This window comes from Phoenix dactylifera, chromosome 16 (genome assembly GCF_009389715.1).
Source record: "Phoenix dactylifera cultivar Barhee BC4 chromosome 16, palm_55x_up_171113_PBpolish2nd_filt_p, whole genome shotgun sequence".
In the NCBI taxonomy this organism is placed as follows: domain Eukaryota; kingdom Viridiplantae; phylum Streptophyta; class Magnoliopsida; order Arecales; family Arecaceae; genus Phoenix; species Phoenix dactylifera.
The window spans coordinates 12,450,864-12,469,736 of record NC_052407.1 but is presented as its reverse complement, the minus strand read 5'-3'; the positions used below and the strand labels follow the sequence as shown (position 1 = coordinate 12,469,736).

At 38.6% G+C, this 18,873-nt stretch overlaps 1 protein-coding gene and 1 long non-coding RNA gene across 3 annotated transcripts; one reads left to right on the top strand and one right to left on the bottom strand.

Annotated features, from left to right (window-relative positions):
* The first annotated feature begins 56 nt into the window (after positions 1-56).
* Positions 57-7,219, top strand: LOC108511165. Of its 2 annotated transcripts, none has more exons than XR_005506578.1 (3): positions 57-228; positions 510-583; positions 713-1,745. It is a non-coding gene; the product is annotated as an uncharacterized LOC108511165 (long non-coding RNA). The 2 variants fall into 2 exon arrangements; XR_001879228.3 differs by lacking the exon at positions 57-228 and adding an exon at positions 6,985-7,219 and having other exon boundaries at positions 238-583; positions 713-893.
* LOC103703645 (BTB/POZ domain-containing protein At1g30440-like) lies at positions 6,971-13,961 on the bottom strand. The gene is made up of 4 exons (XM_008786565.4): positions 12,763-13,961; positions 10,092-10,161; positions 8,078-9,277; positions 6,971-7,802 (listed from the first exon to the last, which is right to left on the bottom strand). Exons 1-4 carry the CDS (start codon positions 12,819-12,821, stop codon positions 7,254-7,256), a joined length of 1,878 nt encoding a protein of 625 aa, XP_008784787.1. The 5' UTR covers positions 12,822-13,961; the 3' UTR covers positions 6,971-7,253.
* Between the last annotated feature and the right edge of the window lie 4,912 nt (positions 13,962-18,873).

Sequence of the window (18,873 nt, the reverse complement as noted above, 5' to 3'; positions counted from 1 at the left end):
GATAGCTGCTGGCGGTACGCGAAAGAAGGGTCCCACCGGCATCTCCGCTCTTATAAGTAGAGCCCCTCTCGTTTCAGGCGGCACAGCGCACACGGAGAGGGGGAGAGAGGGGAGAAGGGAGAGGCAGATGAAGGAAAGAATGGGGTCTCTCGCCGAGCCGAGCGGTGGAAGTCCATGATCCCCGGTCTGTACGACTGATTCGCCTACCGGAGCCTCTCGGTGCTTTCGGTACGCCATCTCTCCTCTCTCTCTTCCCCTTCTCTCCTTTTCTTCTTCCTTCTTTATGTGATTCCTGACCCTGCTTGGGTTTTGACCCAATGCCGAGGGTTTCTGTCCTACGGTCGTGGTTCTTGTTTCACTTGCTTGAGTTTCGATGGACATTAATGGTTTCTTGTGCCGATGAGGGTTTTCATCGATTCTTGAAGGGTTCTAGCTTCTGAATTTTTTATTCTTCTCCTGTTTCTTATATTTCTTGGTTGGCATTCTTCTTGTTTTTCTGTTTCTTTGAGTTCCCTGAAACCATAGGAACTGACGCAGGGTCGGTACCCTCAGCCGAGCAGATATGAAGAAAAGGAGGATCGTGGTGAGCTTGCTTTGGACCAATTTCTTTTCTGTTTTTTTTTTTGTCTTTATTTTTAATTTTTGCTCTGATTTTTAAAATATTGTGCCCCGTTACATTTTCTAACCAAATATGAATGGAATTTTTAAGCAGAAAGGGGGTAGAGGGTGAAGGTGATATAGATCTTGTCGATGATGGCATCCTAGATGGATGGGGAGGACTCTGATGGAAGTGATGATGGGAAAAGAAGATCAGGAGGATCGAGAGGGCGCTGGTGGAAAGGAATGATGGGTATGAAGAAAAGAATGGGAGATTCCAAGAAAATATACTAGAGGTGAAAGATCTTCAATTCTTTATATACTGCTTATTTTAGCATTGTTCTTCCTGAGCTGATATAAAATCTCCAACCCAGGGGGCTGTGTTGGGAGAATTCGGGTGAAAAAAATCTCTGTTCTAGTATTTTTCTTAAAATCAAACTGAAAACAATGTATTGTGATGCCATCGAAAGTTTTAATAGGACTACTGCATGCTAGGTATCATGGATAATAATTCTTGAGGTTTACTTCTGTTCACTCATTGTCTCCACAAATCACATAGTCAGTTCTTGATCTTCTTCACTTATTGTTCTTGCTTTCATCTATTTCTTTTATTCAAATCGATTGCTTGTCGAACCATATTTATATTCTAAAGCAATTTTTATTCTTTGGTTCACTTGAATCCTGTAATATTGTTTCTGTGAAACTGAGGAGAATTTGCTACTCCGAACGATTTTTATTAAGTTTTCTTTTATATCGTTCTTAATTTTTATGTATTTTCTTCTCTTCTTGGGAAGAAATTCTAATGATCTTGGTTAGTTTAATTTTGACTACTTTTAATTTAAATTTCTTGAAGTCGTTTCTTAGAGATTCACTGCTGAAGTCATATGTTATCTTGCAACCTTCTTCATTAATGATTCATTTTTGAGATAGCTATGTTATTTGCGCATCGTCTCTATAAACTATTTAGTTATCACTTAATAGTCTATTCTCTGAAGTTGTTTCTTCGGCTCTTTGAAACTATGGTTGCTCTCTGGAAGCATTATTATAATTTTGTTTGGCATTTCGGCCGTTTTAGTGCCCAAATGCTCTCTGGAAGCATTTGGGCACAGCCTGCCAACATGGATTTAACCGGACAACAGAGAGCATTTGGGCACAGCCTGCCAACATGGATTTAACCGGACAAGCCTGTTCCCCAACTGCCTATTCTGAGGTTTCAGAAGGCCTTATGCCATTTTTAAATTAAACGTAGATCCGGGTAGGTATGGCGCCAGTTTATTTCTATTTTGCTGCTGAAGAAACTTTAGGAATTGAAGAAGCTGGATGTTTCTTTCTTCTTCTATTTTCCACCAGTAGCTATCATCTTTGGGAGTGATTTAGATCCTACACTCATCAAACCAACAGGTGGTCGCGTGCAGTGCAGGACCATTGGATCACCATCATGATCTGTGAATGCGGTTTCTGGGCTCCGAGGTATCACAAATCTAAAACCTTGCCAATCATGGATCATGATGGCGATCCAATGGTCTGGCATTGGTCCGATGAGCGTGGGGACCCAAACCTCTCTCATTCTCTTGCATAATCAAAGATGCAAGTAGGTCTGTTCACGAGGCAGGCTGGGCTTAGCCCAATGTATAACTTAAGATAGTCAGGCCCGAGCCTTTGGATTTCGGACCAAGCATCGGGCTTCCTTGACTTATTCATCTAATCTTTACCCATGGCAATCATAGCCGTCAATTTAGAAGTATGTAACCATCAAAGATGTGGCGGTAGACATTGAGGGCAATGCCGATATGGCCGGTGTTACAATGGGTGTTGATGAGGATGTTATACTAGGGACAATTAGACTAGTTGAAGAAAAAAGTAAAGAGGATGACGATGTCGTTGAGGCAGCGGGTGCTGAGCATCAAGGCCATGAGGCATTGCAGGTGAAGACAATGGGATGGATGGAGGAGAAAACAACACGGTAGGTGGTGGTAAGAGGTAAAACCATTAGTTCATGACCTCTTAATCCTGAAGACATGTTTGTAGTTGCAACTGTTGGTTTGACAACTTCATAATTTGCTATTGCAAGAGTACTAGAAATGCTACCATCAGTTTGGATAAAAATGTAAATAAGAGGTCAAAGGACAAACATTGTTGCAAAAGAATAAATTACACATTTACAACTTAATACTAAAAAAAATTACTCAACAGAAGTAATGTGTTTGTACAACTATGGGCAAAACAAAAGAACTCATTAAGCTACCATTTCCTCAGAAAATCAAACATAATCATTTACTACTACTTGAAAATGATAATTTGCCACCTTTAAAGCACATTGATTTTTCATAATTGTGGGAAGCAAAAAAACACGGTGCAAGGAGGGGAAAATAATAAAAAGAAATCTAAGTGAAATAGCTAGCAAGATAAGAATGTTATTATTTAAACAATGGTGCAAAAAAGAAACAACATGCATACTCCTCTCGAGCATGATAGTTAAATCATATTAGAAAAACACTTCTAAAATTGTTTATTTAGGTTGCCCCCATTATTGCAAACCTAAAAACAACATTCACAAAAAGTTTCATTTCCATAAGCCAGTATAAATCAGAAACTAATTCTAGATCAAAAAGATGGACACAAAAGATGCAACAAAATATAACCCAAATAGTTATTAACTTATAATTGCATAAATTTAACAAATAAGTAGCTCTAAGAACAACAAAACAAGTACAAACTATTCAAGAAAATGCAAAACTGAAAAATTGAAATACAATTTAAATATGGAATCCGCTTTGCAAACGAAGAGTTTTTTGTTTTAAAATAAAGCCTGATGAGTTAGCTAATCCATAAAAAAGTGAACATTATATTTAATCTCTACTTGGATATATGATCTAGTCTTATCTTCGTCACATAAACTTCGATTTTCAACAAGATCATAGTTAACCCATCGTAGCCATGTTCTATAGGTACTCTAGTATACTCCATAAGAAATGCAGTGAAAAAACACTTGTGAGAAATCAGTTTCAAATATAAATATATATTCAGAAAATAAGAAAATGTAGATCGAAAGAGAATTAAGGGGTTTACCAAGCATCATGTTAAGAACATTCTGTGGTTTTACCCATCAAAATAGATCTAAAGTCACTTAGCTGCTCAAAAAAGATAACAAATATTGATGCTCTTGTATGCTGCTAGCTCAGTCTGTGGACCCTACTTTTTTCTGGAAACCAAAAAGACAAGTAGTTAAGAATGATTTTAGAAGTGTTTTTCTGATATGATTCAACTATCATGCTCGAGAGGAGTATGCATGTTGTTTCTTTTTTGCACCATTGTTTAAATAATAACATTCTTATCTTGCTAGCTATTTCACTTAGATTTCTTTTTATTTATTTCCCCTCCTTGCACCGTGTTTTTTTTGCTTCCCGCAATTATGAAAAATCAATGTGTTTTAAAGGTGGCAAATTATCATTTTCAAGTAGTAGTAAATGATTATGTTTGATTTTCTGAGGAAATGGTAGCTTAATGAGTTTTTTTGTTTTGCCCATAGTTGTACAAACACATTACTTCTGTTGAGTAATTTTTTTTAGTATTAAGTTGTAAATGTGTAATTTATTCTATTGCAACAATGTTTGTCCTTTGACCTCTTATTTACATTTTTATCCAAACTGATGGTAGCATTTCTAGTACTCTTGCAATAGCAAATTATGAAGTTGTCAAACCAACAGTTGCAACTACAGAACATGTCTTCAGAGTTAAGAGGTCATGAACTAATGGTTTTACCTCTTACCACCACCTACCATGTTGTTTTCTCCTCCATCCATCCCATTGTCTTCACCTGCAATGCCTCATGGCCTTGATGCTCAGCACCCGCTGCCTCAACGACGTCGTCATCCTCTTCACTTTTTTGTTCAACTAGTCTAATTGTCCCCAGTATAACATCCTCATCAACACCCATTGTAACACCGGCCATATCGGCATTGCCCTCAATGTCTACCGCCACATCTTTGATGGTTACATACTTCTAAATTGACGGCTATGATTGCCATGGGTAAAGATTAGATGAATAAGTCAAGGAAGCCCGATGCCTGGTCCGAAATCCAAAGGCTCGGGCCTGACTATCTTAAGTTATACATTGGGCTAAGCCCAGCCTACCTCGTGAACAGAAGACCTACTTGCATCTTTGATTATGCAAGAGAATGAGAGAGGTTTGGGTCCCCACGCTCATCGGACCAATGCCGGACCGTTGGATCGCCATCATGATCCATGATTGGCAAGGTTTTAGATTTGTGATACCTCGGAGCCCAGAAACCGCATTCACAGATCATGATGGTGATCCAGTGGTCCTGCACTGCACGGGACCACTTGTTGGTCTGATGAGTGTAGGATCTAAATCACTCCCAAAGATGATAGCTACTGGTGGAAAAAAGAAGAAGAAAGAAATATCCAGCTTCTTCAATTCCTAAAGTTTCTTCAGCAGCAAAATAGAAATAAACTGGCGCCATACCTACCCGGATCTACGTTTAATTTAAAAATGGGACAAGGCCTTCTGAAACCTCAGAATAGGCAGTTGGGGAACAGGCTTGTTCGGTTAAATCCATGTTGGCAGGCTGTGCCCAAATGCTTCCAGAGAGCATTTGGGCACTAAAACGGCCGAAATGCCAAACAAAATTATAATAATGCTTCCAGAGAGCAACCATAGTTTCAAAGAGCCGAAGAAACAACTTCAGATAATAGACTATTAAGTGATACCTAAATAGTTTACAGAGACAATGATGTGCAAATAACATAGCTATCTCAAAAATGAATCATTAATGAAGAAGGTTGCAAGATAACATATGACTTCAGCAATGAATGTCTAAGAAACGACTTCAAGAAATTTAAATTAAAAGTAGTCAAAATTAAACTAACCAAGATCATTAGAGTTTCTTCCCAAGAAGAGAAGAAAATACATAAAAATTAAGAACGATATAAAAGAAAACTTAATAAAAATCGTTCGGAGTAGCAAATTCTCCTCAGTTTCACAGAAACAATATTACAGGATTCAAGTGAACCAAAGAATAAAAATTGCTTTAGAAAAAGAAAACTTAATAAAAATCGTTCGGAGTAGCAAATTCTCCTCAGTTTCACAGAAACAATATTACAGGATTCAAGTGAACCAAAGAATAAAAATTGCTTTAGAATATAAATATGGTTCGAACTAGCAATCGATTTGAATAAAAGAAATAGATGAAAGCAAGAACAATAAGTGAAGAAGATCAAGAGCTGACTATGTGATTTGTGGAGACAATGAGCGAACAGAAGTAAACCTCAAGAATTATTATCCATGATACCTAGCATGCAGTAGTCCTATTAAAACTTTCGATGGCATCACAATACATTGTTTTCAGTTTGTTTTTAAGAAAAATACTAGAACAGAGATTTTAGGTTGGAGATTTTATATCAGCTCAGGAAGAACAATGCTAAAATAAGCAGTATATAAAGAATTGAAGATCTTTCACCTCTAGTATATTTTCTTGGAAGCTCTCATTCTTTTCTTCATACCCAGCCTGCCTCGTGAACAGAAGACCTACTTGCATCTTTGATTATGCAAGAGAATGAGAGAGGTTTGGGTCCCCACACCAGACCATTGGATGAACAGAAGACCTACTTGCATCTTTGATTATGCAAGAGAATGAGAGAGGTTTGGGTCCCCACACTCACCAGACCATTGGATCGCCATCATGATCCATGATTGGCAAGGTTTTAGATTTGTGATACCTCGGAGCCCAGAAACCGCAGCCAGTGGTCCTGCACTACACGGGACCACTGATGAGTGTAGGACCTAAATCACTTCCAAAGATGTTAGCTACTGATGGAAAAAAGAAGAAGAAAGAAACATCCAGCTTCTTCAATTCCTAAAGTTTCTTCAGCAGCGAAATAGAAATAAATTGGCGCCATACCTACCTGGATCTACGTTTAATTTAAAAGTGGGACAAGATCTTTTGAAACCTCAGGATAGGCAGTTGGGGAATAGGCTTGTCCGGTTAAATCCATGTTGGCAGGCTGTGCCCAAATGCTATACAAAAAATTAGCGAGATGCCCTGCATTTAGCTTCAATTCATGTTCTGGCCTCCATACCTAATGGACCATTTTGGTCTGAGGCAAACACTTGGTATTACATTCTAGCCTCTTAAAAACAAACTGAAAAAAAAAAAAAAATCAAAGAAGAACAAAAATAGATGTAGAATGGTACCTACGCATCCACTTAACTGATTTCAGAAACATGGATTGATAACTAGTTAATGCAACAACCCCTTTTATTAATTGAATTCCCTGTTCTACTTATTAACTAGCTTCTAAATATTATATGAGACCATCATGAATTTGGAAATGATGATGATATCAATGATGATAATGGCAATGCAGAAGTAATTTATATGACAAGGACTCTGAAACATTTTTTTCAAGAGATGTTCTCCAATTTGCAATTCCAGCATTACAATTTCAACTTACAAGAAGCAGCACGAAGGAAAACCAAGGGCCAGACATTCCCATCTTCCATAGTAGAGAAAGGGTGGGAGCCTCAGATAAAAGAAAAGGCAGACAGAAAACAGAAAGAGACCAAAAGGATTCGAATTCGCAGTTTTATTGCAAGACATGAGAGCAGCAAAATAATAACGGAGTCATGTGAAAGTTCACATATCTGCAGGCAAGTGTTTCTTGTGCTTTGTAAGCTTCGCCTGCAGCTTCTCAATCTTCCCGGTCCCATTCTTGTGCTGTTCGCTGACGGAACTCTCCTGAGCACTGCACATCTGGGACTTCATCCTAAATCCAAACTTCCTCGGGACACTGCTCCACCCGCTCCTCCCCCGGCCCAACTTCTCAATCTCTTGGCGCATGCTTGAGCACTCTTTCTCAAGCTCGGATACCCTCATCCTCATGTGGTCCATGCCTACTTTCAAGACTTCATTCTCCCTAACAGCAGTTGCCCACCCACCACCCTCGCTTGAGCCTACAAGGCCGCTCCTTAGGGGACGCGACCCGTCGAGGTTGTCAGAGACAAGCAAGCAACCTGCAATTGAGGTCCTCAATTGAAGCTGCTCGAAAAAGAGGACTTGAACTACCACTCGCAGTGGGAGTCGCTCGTTCTGGGCAGCATGAGTGCAGGCTTCCAGGGAGAGCTTCTGGCAGTCCATCAGCCGGCAGAGTTGTTCCCTGTCCGCCTCCGTGAGCCATGGGTGTGCCTGTAACATGTATTGATGAACTGAATTTAGAAACTATTTTTGACCCCAGAATATTAGGACGAGGAAAGAAAATTGTACCTAAGATTCTAGAAAGAAAAATGATCGAGATCCATATCTGTTTTTATAAAACTAATCCTTCATGGCAAAACAAGCATTTCAATAAAGAGAGCCTATTTTTCGGATAAACAGGAAGCTTGATATCATTTATTTGTGAAAAGTAGTATGAGCTACTTATTATCGAATGAAGGGTCATGAACAAATGTGAGAACAATTACCTTTAAATATATGTCGATGGCACGATAGAGTCCATCATCCAGCGGTCGGCCATAATCAGGTACTGCAGCAGCCAAAGATTGAAACTTTGGCAGCTTCAAGTTAATATCAGGTGCAACCTCCGCCAGGTACCCATCAATTAGCTTAGCAACGGTAGTTAATGGTGTCAAAGAAGGCGAGCCCATCAGCTGCTCATCATCAACCAAACCAGAAGAGGCCCCGCCAGTTGCCTGATCCATGGCTAAGAAGTGTACAAGAATTCTCTGGACACAGTCTACATTATAAAGTGTTTCCATAGAGTACGAGAAGTTTGGCAGAAGTAGATCTTCCAAGGTGGCCTGGTCTAGCTGCATTCCTATTCTTTTCTCCAGGTTAGAAATGCATGATGGGCTAGCTCGCAGAATCATGGCAGTGCGAAGAAGCCCCAACAAAACTTTAGTTGATGTTGTACCCTTCTGAAAAGGCAGCAAGCTATCGATCTCTTCGAGCAGATTTTTCTGTTCTTCTTCAGATGGTGCAGCCGTCAAAGCTACAGATCCCTGACTATGACGTCTATTCAGTCCTGGAAGATACCTTTTGGCATAATAAGTCAATGATCCAGCAATCATCTCTTGTCTGATGCCTCGAGATTCCATGACCGAGATCAGCCTCTTATACATGGGTAGACTCAATGATGAGGCATCCTCATACCACCAATCTGAGCTACATTGTCTAGGCCTGGCTCCTGTGCTTATACCATTCCACAAGACACTCCCACCAGGGCTTTGCATGACACCATGCTCCATCATTGGCCAGCCAAATAGATTTGGATCTGTGCATGCTTTAACAGCTAATGACTCGATGCATCTCTTTACAATTTGAAGATTTTCAGCATGTGGGAGAAGATCACTGCATGTTTGGAGTGCTTTTAATGAATCCTTCCAGCTACGGAGTACTACTTGGTTAAGGAAGGTTTCAGTCTGAGCGATCAAGTTGCCCTCTGCAATTTCTTCTGTCATCTGAAGATGCTCGGCAGCACAGCGTAGGTAAACAACATTTGATGCAGTAAGTTCTAACTTCATGCCGTAGCAGAACTTGGCAACTATTTCAAATGCTTCGGCACTACCAGGAACATCATATAGCTGTATGACACAGCCCTCCTCATCGTCAGATTTCTCCTTGATTAATTTCTCCAGAAGACTGCTCTTGGACAGCAGAGGGAACTGTAGGAAAGAATTATTGCCATATTAGTGGAAATTAGAAAAGATGTCACGGACAACAGAACACAACATTTTGCATTACTAGTGCTTTAAAGTTTTGACCGGACAAAGAAAGAAATTAAACTTTGATCAGAAAGATGGAGAGAAAAGTAAAATTGCTACATTCGACAAACTTACAAAAGAAAAATCAAAGCATATATATGAACTATACATTTTTGTTGCGCTTATGCAAAATACGAGAATCACTGCTTACCAAGATTATTCCCCACAGGAAAGGAAAGTTGATGGACCAGATTGGGCAACAAAGTAAATAATGATAATTTTCACTAAAGAAACCTTTCGATACATAGATTGAATCACTTATCTAAATTTTCCTTTGGTATGATTAACATGCAGTCTTGGCACATCTTATAACAGAAACTTTTATCGCCAAAATTTATATCCTTTCAGATTTCACTTTTATGTACCCTAATTCCAAAAAAAAAACAAAAGAAAGAACACACATGCACTCGTGTAAGATTGACCACTCATGGTTCTGGTTATTAGGAAACTTACATTTTGGTAATATTTGTTGACAAAAGATGAAGAAATTGTATAACAAAAGGACATCCGCAATTTTCTTGGTATCCTCCAACAAGAAATGTTGCAAAATAGATGGTTACATTACCAAAATAAAAAAATGCTCATAAAACTGAGATCAATAGCCTAACCCAATAGAATGACATCATAGCACCATGCGACATCAATTTAGAACAGAATCAAAAGATACTCATCAAATGAGTATGGGCCAGTTTAATTTCATTAATTAAGACTTTACCTTGTGAAGATGGAACGACATGTCTCCGACTTCAACGGTAACATCACTAGGAAGCCCAGTTGTGCAGAACCTGCAAAATGCACAAGCCAATAAATCATCCTCATGCAACTAAGATTGAACTATGGACACCGAGGATCATCATACATCATAAGGTAATTTCCAAATATATGTTTTATCATCCTGACATGTTAAGCTATGTTCACGCATTAGTCACTGAAGTTTCTAGAAAGTTGGCTAAAAAAAACAAATATACATCTAGCTGTTCAAAATAAACAAGACACTAACAGCATGTTTAAACAGATTAAATCTTTAAACTATATAAATGAGCAAAGAAGCTATAAATATTTGCAGAAGGAAATCCTTGCATTTGGTCAGGATCAGCAGGGCTTTATGCATTCACTCGGAACTAAAGCAACCAACAACTATCTCCAAAAACACAATCTATGAAATCATATTTCCTGCCATATTATCTGAAGAGCATGATGAAAAAGGTGCAACACTTGATGTCTGGGAGCTTTTAACAAATATCTTCAGCAGTTGAATAGTTGAGATTATAGAGCAATCACTTGCAGAAAAATATCCTTGATAAAATATATCAGCATACAATACCAAGTACCGGTATTTTGAGCAAATATAGGCAGGATGCTAAAATTTTGGGGTACAAAGGGTATCATTGTGTACTCCAACATTCTGTAGTGTTAGCATTCCAGTCTAGATAAGAGCAGGTCCACATGCTGCCAAATCTCATCTCATCTACTGCTCAAACACAAAAGATATAAAATATTTGAGAAATTGCAACTCATCAATTCCATTCGTCTTTAATATGCCTCAAACATGAAGACACAAGCATGTCTCGCACTATAAACGTACGATAAATATTCCATCTGCGAACCTCAGTGCAAGGAATAGCATGCATTTGAAGGGAAGATTAGAAGATACTTGTTAAAGAAGCATTCAGCATATCAAAATCAGAAGCCTAGGAAAATTCAGCAGCATCAAATTGGAAGGGAGATGGCAATACCTTTTAAGCCACTGCCATTTAAATCTAACAAGATGTTCAGAAGATGCGTTTGCAGAATAGCGGTAACAATTATGACCTTGCAAACAATGTACTTGCAAGCAAAAAGTTCTATGATGATACATCAATAGAGAGGAACAGGCTATATTGTACGTTCCTATCTCCATGAGAGATAGGAACGTACATGGCTGTGCTCTTTCATTCAAGTTGGGCACCTGTGTGTATGTTAGAGGAAAATGTGATAACCTAAGATAAAGGGAGATTTTGCTTTCATCTCCTGATTGGCATTCTCAAGTAACCACGTTAACAGAAAAAAAACTATAGGAAGCTTTATTTTGTCTTGCACCTGTGACAACCAACCACATAGCTGAGCACTGAAGGCACTTGCGTTATATAGTAGAATGCATACAAACAAGAGTTGTTTGCTACTTGTAGAGCAAATTTGAGACCTATTCAACAGCGACATGATCTCGCTATAAAGAAAAGGCTCATATAGTATAAGCTTTTGTGCTGCATATGCTCCATAGTTGTTCCTTCCCCAGACATAAGTGCTTTTAAGCTTACTAGAACATAGCTCTAGACTCTACTGATGTTAGAATCTATCTAAACCACTTGTGGTTCACCAAATTTAGTGCACCTATTTGATTTTGCTATATTGGAATCTAATAATTACAATCTTATGGAAAAGGTACAACTAAACTTGCTTCCACACAATTCGACGTGTAAAAAATATTAGAGTCAAACTCCTTGAAAGTGCTCCTAATTCTTTTTGCATCCAAGGGCAAACCGTTACTCGATGCCTGATCGAATCACTGCTGAAGTCACTCCTTCAAAAATAAACTCCAAAGAAAAAATAGCATTACACAATTCACTGAAATATTGGTAATCAACTGCACAGCTGACAAAGGTCATAAGGAAATGGGTTTCTATGTAAGAGGTAAAACTCCGAATTGGCTGATTTTCCACTAGAGTGCCTTCAACATGGGTTTCGCTCATCATGGACACTGCAGTTGAAGTTTTAACACAGATGAATTATTTGATATTATCAGATTCCTCTCGAATATAGTTTTTACAGAACATTTATGCAGAAGAAAAAAAGGATAATATAAGAAAAAATCAGTTGGGGTATACAAAATATCATTTATTTAAATTCAATCACACATTTTTTTTAATTCACGACATCCTCACATATGGAATACCAAGTCAAAGAAAGTTACATAAATCATACAGAGTGTAGATGAAGCAAGCAATCAACAAGGTTATGTAGTGGTTGACTAGAGACCCCAATGTCCAATAATACATTATCAGAGCAGTTCAAAAAATAATGTCCAGATAGTAAAAAGATTATGCGTGGCAATTATACTTTTGATGTCCTACTCATAAGTTTATGGTCCATTTTATAAATATGTACCAAATGTCAAAGTAAAGGCAAACAGATTCCTAAATCCACAAAGTATACCAGAAGTAACAGGTTGTGCACACAATTACACTCCTCATGTAGACCCTGGATTATCAGATCAAACACGTTAACTAATTTTGACTGATCATACATAATAATACCACAAACAGAACAAAATAAATGCATCAAAAGGACGTTTCAAAAGATTATGATAATATAATCAATTAATTCTACAGGAAGAGAATGCCGCATACCAGGCTTGTCCTTGCCGTTGGAAAGCATCAGTTTTTGATCCCAGCTTCGTACAGGCCATATTACTCAACCTAAGAAGGAAAGAAAGAACAGGGCAAGGAACCTGAAAAAAAACCTGGCTAGGGCCTAAGTAACACTCGAAAACAAAAGCTGCGCCTAGAGAACCTTAAGAATCTCTAAGAGCACACGTCTCTTCTACTGGCGTGTTATAAGAGCCCGGAGAACCACAGATCCATGATACCAACCTCTAAACAGACACCTGAATCTAGGGACATCAAGTCTCTACAGCGAAGTTATAAGATCTCACAGAAGCATATCACCTCAACAACACCAAGACCTGAAGCTCTTAAAGATAGGCACTCTGTTTCAAAACCAAAATCCTTCTACTGCATACCCAAACCCAAAATTTTTATTGAAAAAAACCCTGAAAAAAGTCAACCTGGAAATACCAGCAGAAACCAAAAAACCGGTTGAAAGATTACCAGTATTTAGCTCAAAAGATAGACAATGTTATGTATCACCCAAGAAAACCCCAGAGACCAAGGCCGGAAACCAGTAAGCCCGGACTAACCCACCCCAAAATCCAAACTTTACGACATTCCAAGCAAGGCCTTCCTCATCTGAACCACATAAACCTTCACCAAGCTACCAATCCAAGCTCAGAACCAATTCTAGGGCACCGACCCAACGAAGTTCCATACCTAAACCCGCCATTAAAAACCCCAGGATCCAGCTCCAAATCCACCACCATCCCCCTACCAAAACCTCAAACACCAGTAACGCACCACAAGCCACAATCCCAACAAAACCAAGAACCCAGGGGAACAATGCCGCTGACCTCCAGCACCAAACTCTAGGGCAGCCCCCACAAGGAACCCACTCCCCAATTTCCCCCCCAACCAAACAGCCAAAATGGGGAAAGAGTAGATGGATGGGAGACCCTCCAAAAGCGCAGTTTCTATTCTGTCCTTTCTTTCACTTCCTCAACATAAGCTTCCAAGCAGCAAATTCCAATTGCAAGAGGACCAACCCATGCACTGCCCATCTATCAAAAAAAACACAGCAAAAGCCATTGGAATGGGAGGAAAGCCCAGAGGCTCCAAACTCCTATTTTTGAACAACCTCAAAAGCAGTGGGGTCTTTGGCCTTATTTCTTACAACCCCGGTATCGGCTCGCAATTCCTGTTGTTGTTTTGCTCCAGTAACTCCAGGTTCCACTGTAGAGAGATTCTCTCGGAATAGTACCAATCTGCAGCCCCATCTAAGGAAAAAATTGATTATTTTTATGCCATTTAATCATTTTTTGGTAACTAATTCATTGCCTGTACATTAAAATATTGGTGGAAAATAATGTTGTACAACTAATACCATGTGGATTGTGGGTGTTGAGGATGAGGACATTATAAAAAGTCAAAGCAAGAAAGAGACTTAAAGGTCGGAAAGGCGGCCATGTGATTCTAGCGCACGGCGGAAGCATGTACAGAAGCAACCTGATTTGATTGATGGCCACCGTGTGATCAAGTTGCTGGACGGTTGGATGGATGGTGAGTTGACGACCCCTTAATTAGTATTGGGGAATGAGATATAATATATATATATATATATATATAGCATTTAAGAGTGCTATAGGTTGCCAGCTAACTACGGTGTTGAAGGGTGCTCGTCCTCCTCGACGCTTTGGGATGCTGAACGTAGCCTGAGCTTGCTTGCCTTTTGGTTTACGGTCGCCAACTCCGACGCACCTCGGAGTTGGCTTGGAGTTATGTCCACTAATATGATCACAACGCTGGTTGCTGTGATGATGCACAAAGATACGTGCTTAATGAGTAAGTTCTATAAAAACTAGCGTTCATTATTGACTGCACGTACCATCATATGGTGCACGCAACGTAAACAATAATTCCTCCTTCCCGTATCTATCAATTCGGCAAGCATTTGGCTCAAATAGAAATTATGTTTCTGCAACTCTTGTACCCCCTATCGTTAAGAATAGCTGTCATATCATCTATCTGGAAGATAAGATGCATGGCTCTCGTTCCTCTAAATGAGGCATTATAAGTGTGATACACAACACATTGCGATGATGAAGAAGGGCCATCCATCTTCGAGATTAATAATATGGCGGCTATCCCCATACTTCTTGGTGCAAATTTCTCTCAGCGTAGGATACAAGTCTCATAGGGACCATGCTTCTTTTTTTTTTTTTTTTTTTTTTTTTTTTGGTGAGAACGGCATTCATACCACTCTACATCCAATCATATTAAAAGAAAGTAAAGAAAATAACGGAGTGGGACTATCAGCTACTGATGTCCAAAGAAACTCTTCCGAGTGTCGGACGACATAAGAGGCGACCCAGTCAGCTGCACTGTTCATCTTGCTTTATTGTAAGCTAGCGACATAATGATTCATATTGCGTTGCTGTAACGGACGTGTACACAACTATTACATAACATAACATATCCATTATAGGGTCCTGCGCACATGCTATTCGGCAGCCCATTAAGACTTTTATTTACATAGCTACCGACGCCACTATGGGCCTCTCCTGCAGCTACTTGGATCAAGCCTATATAAAAGCTCCAGGCCCACGGTTTCAGCAACAGCACAGATCAGGCTATCAGGTCTTGTGCGAGTAGCTGAGAGTTCTGCTCTTCTTGAGTTTTGATTTTCTTTCCTCTCCGAGACTTCTCTATTTTTCTCTCTTAAATCTTCCCCTACCGCCTCTCTACCCTTCTATTGTCTATTTTTTGTTTGGACAGCTGAAAGAGCCCTGGGGCTTACACCTCGACACCGATTAGAGGATGTTTTGGGCTAAGCCGGTTTTGCTGTACCTTGAGGACAATCTTGCCCGACACTTGTATGAGAAGATAACATTTGTTCTTGAGCAGTGTTCTTACATACCTCATTCCAAGCATGCCTCTCCAATTATTTCTTGCACCACTTAATTTTGTAGTTATTAAATATGTCTAAATTTTTATTTATCGGATGCAATTATTAGCAATTTTATTATAATTTTCAGAAGCAAATAGTATAATATATTGTTACTCTTATATCTAGAAGATATTGTCGTCCTTTTAAGCCAATCTTGCTGGTGGCTAAACTGACCTATTCTGAGAGTACCGACTACCTGTACGCCGGTCTAATGGGCGTCATAAATCTGATGGTGATCGATGCTGAGAAAAATGGCTACAGTTAGCATTGCGGGCATGGCTAAATGGCTTGCGCTGGCGAGTCGCTGTCGCAGGAAATTGACCTCACCCACTCTTTTGGCTTTTCGGCGTAAAACTCAACGATAACCCCATCGATAATGTCGCATTATTCTTATATTATTGATTTGATAAAACTTGAATGTCACAATGTACTAAATTTGCTGGAGGCAAGAAGTTAGTACATTTAATATGCTGATTACTTAGTTGGGGTGGGTACAACGAACGAATCCCACCCAACATGTATTCGACATTAAGCTCTAAAAGACCAGATTCGCTATAAATTTAGAATGAAATCATCCTAATACACGCATTAGGATGAATTCATGTTAGGTTTATGGTAGATTCCGTTCATCAAATAATTTCTCTAATTTTTTTTTGTCGAACGGCATGTATAAGGTGAGCTCCACCGATTCCTACGCTGTTATGACTTTTGACCGCTGGCCTGCTTTTCCACCACTTTTTGAGTAGATGTGAGTCAATACTGATGTAATTAAATCCGAACATTGGACAGATTATGATAATTTGGATTATAGCTGTGGAAGATTGTTGGGATTATTATTCGGAATATTGTTGTTGATTATAACGCCAAGGGTGCCAGCTAATGATGACCCACAACATAAGAGAATTTGACCCCACAGTCAATGAATCTTTGTCGGTAGGGATGGCAGCGAACGAGATATGTGTCGCATAGGCTTTTGTCCGTATCCGCTTCATATTTATCTGGGAGTGGGATGAGGCTGCTAGAGTTAGATGCAATTGATTGACTGGGCAGATCGAATTGCATAAAACTACAAAATTTATTTTTTTTATATATACCAATTAAATAAATAAATAAATATAAATAAATATTAGTTTTTTATATAATATTATACAGGATAAAAGTTAAAAATATAGAATATGACCAGCCAAAATTTCAACAATAATAAAAATATAATAAATAAAAAATAATTTATAAAAAATAATTTTTTAAACGAAAAAATAAATAATTAAGCATAATGGCTTGTTAACTTTCATATGTTCAATCTTTTATATGAGTAAAGCGACCGCGGTGAAAAGTGAAAAAAATTTGTGAAAAGTTGAATATATTCCGTTTGCATTCAAAACGGGTATTACTTTATCTGCATCTATCTCGAATCAAATGCTTGTGGGATAAAACCCACCTGTTAAAGTTGGGTCGGGTCAGGTTGTAACAACCTATTATCTCATTAAAAAAAACTAGTCGGAAGGTATTATTTGGATTCATTGATTCAATATAAGCACCCAAGATCTACTAAATGAACAATTGATGTGAGACTAAATACACGCCCGCACATATCATCACATCCTCCTCTCCTTTAAGCCCTAGTGTTGTCGCCAGGCTAAGGATCCAAATATATTCAAATTCAATCACAAACACCATGATCCACTCGCGGTCAGCTCAAATATACTTATGTTGCAGAGATCTCTAGTCCACATAGGTTATAGGCCAGATCTACTTTGATACCATTTGTAACAATTCAGGGCTTTCCAAAAAAGTTGGTCAAAAGGTATTATTTGAATTTCTTAATCCTATATAAATTTTTAAGATCTACCCAGTAAATAACTGATATGCGATTAAACACACGTCTGCACGAGTCATCACATAGGTATTCAATGGGGCAGAATAAATTACCACCCTAATTTAGGGAGGGAAGCCAAGAATATCCTCAAAAATTCCACAAGGCAAAAGTTTTGGCCAATTCCCTTCCTCCCACGCCTACCCTTGATCCATCCTAGACGGCGAACGCTTTTTCTGAAGCCTAGAACAAGCATGCAAATCCATTTGGCCACCCTTTTTTTTTGATCCCTCTAGCGCCTGAATCGCATGGCTTGCCTCAAAAGCACGCCCAACATACCTTCACACAATACGCAGCTATTGTATTGTTATCAAGATACTTCGGTGGTTCCAAGGTCTCATATTGCATGTAAGCATTCTGCGAATTTAAATAGCAATCATTATCTGGAATCTACTCCATTATAACAGCCATTACTAACAGATGCTTTGTCACCTAAATAAAAAAAATTAATTCGAACACATATATTGCCTAAAATCATTTCTTTATTCAATCACAGTAACTTGAGCAGCAAAAATATTTTTTTATGAGTTATAGTGATAAATAATAGTCATTTATAAAGATGGGAACTTAATTCCCAACATAGACATGAGAGAGGTTGAGTTGGGCAAATAAATATCATCATTCTCATTGTAACAAGAAACAAAAGATTCAGATGGGATTTGAGTGATAATGGCAAGGGTTTGACCCTGTGGATTGAATCATCTTCTCTTGTTCTCATTGTAACAAGAAACAAAAGATTCAGATGGGATTTGAGTGATAATGGCAAGGGTTTGACCCTGTGGATTGAATCATCTTCTCTTGTCTAAGGGGACAAGTGGCCCTGTTATCCAAACTAAATGGTGGTAGTAAGGTGTTCCATTCAATCACACAAAATATTTATCTTGGCATATTGTGAACGCAGTAAAATGATTGGCACCAATCAATAATGCCCTATGATGCGCAGGGCTTCGGCTAAATCAAGACTTGTCGTGCCCAGGGAAATTTTTACATGGTACTCAATGGATAAGAATTTTTTGTGTGCTTGTGATCAAGTAGTGTTCTATAGTATTTTGCAAGAAATATGTCATTTGGTGTAAATTGTCATAGGCAATACGTTTCATCCCAACCTGACCTGCAAAATCAAGGTGAAATTAGAGCAGATACATTCATCAGAATCTGGAAATGGATGCAAATGTTAATATGTTCATAAGATCCATATGCATGATCGAATATGATCCATATCCAAATATGCAATTCTGTTTACAATCTTATTTAATGTCACATAGTTCTCAAAAACTTAAAAGAAAATAAATGATAATATAAACATATC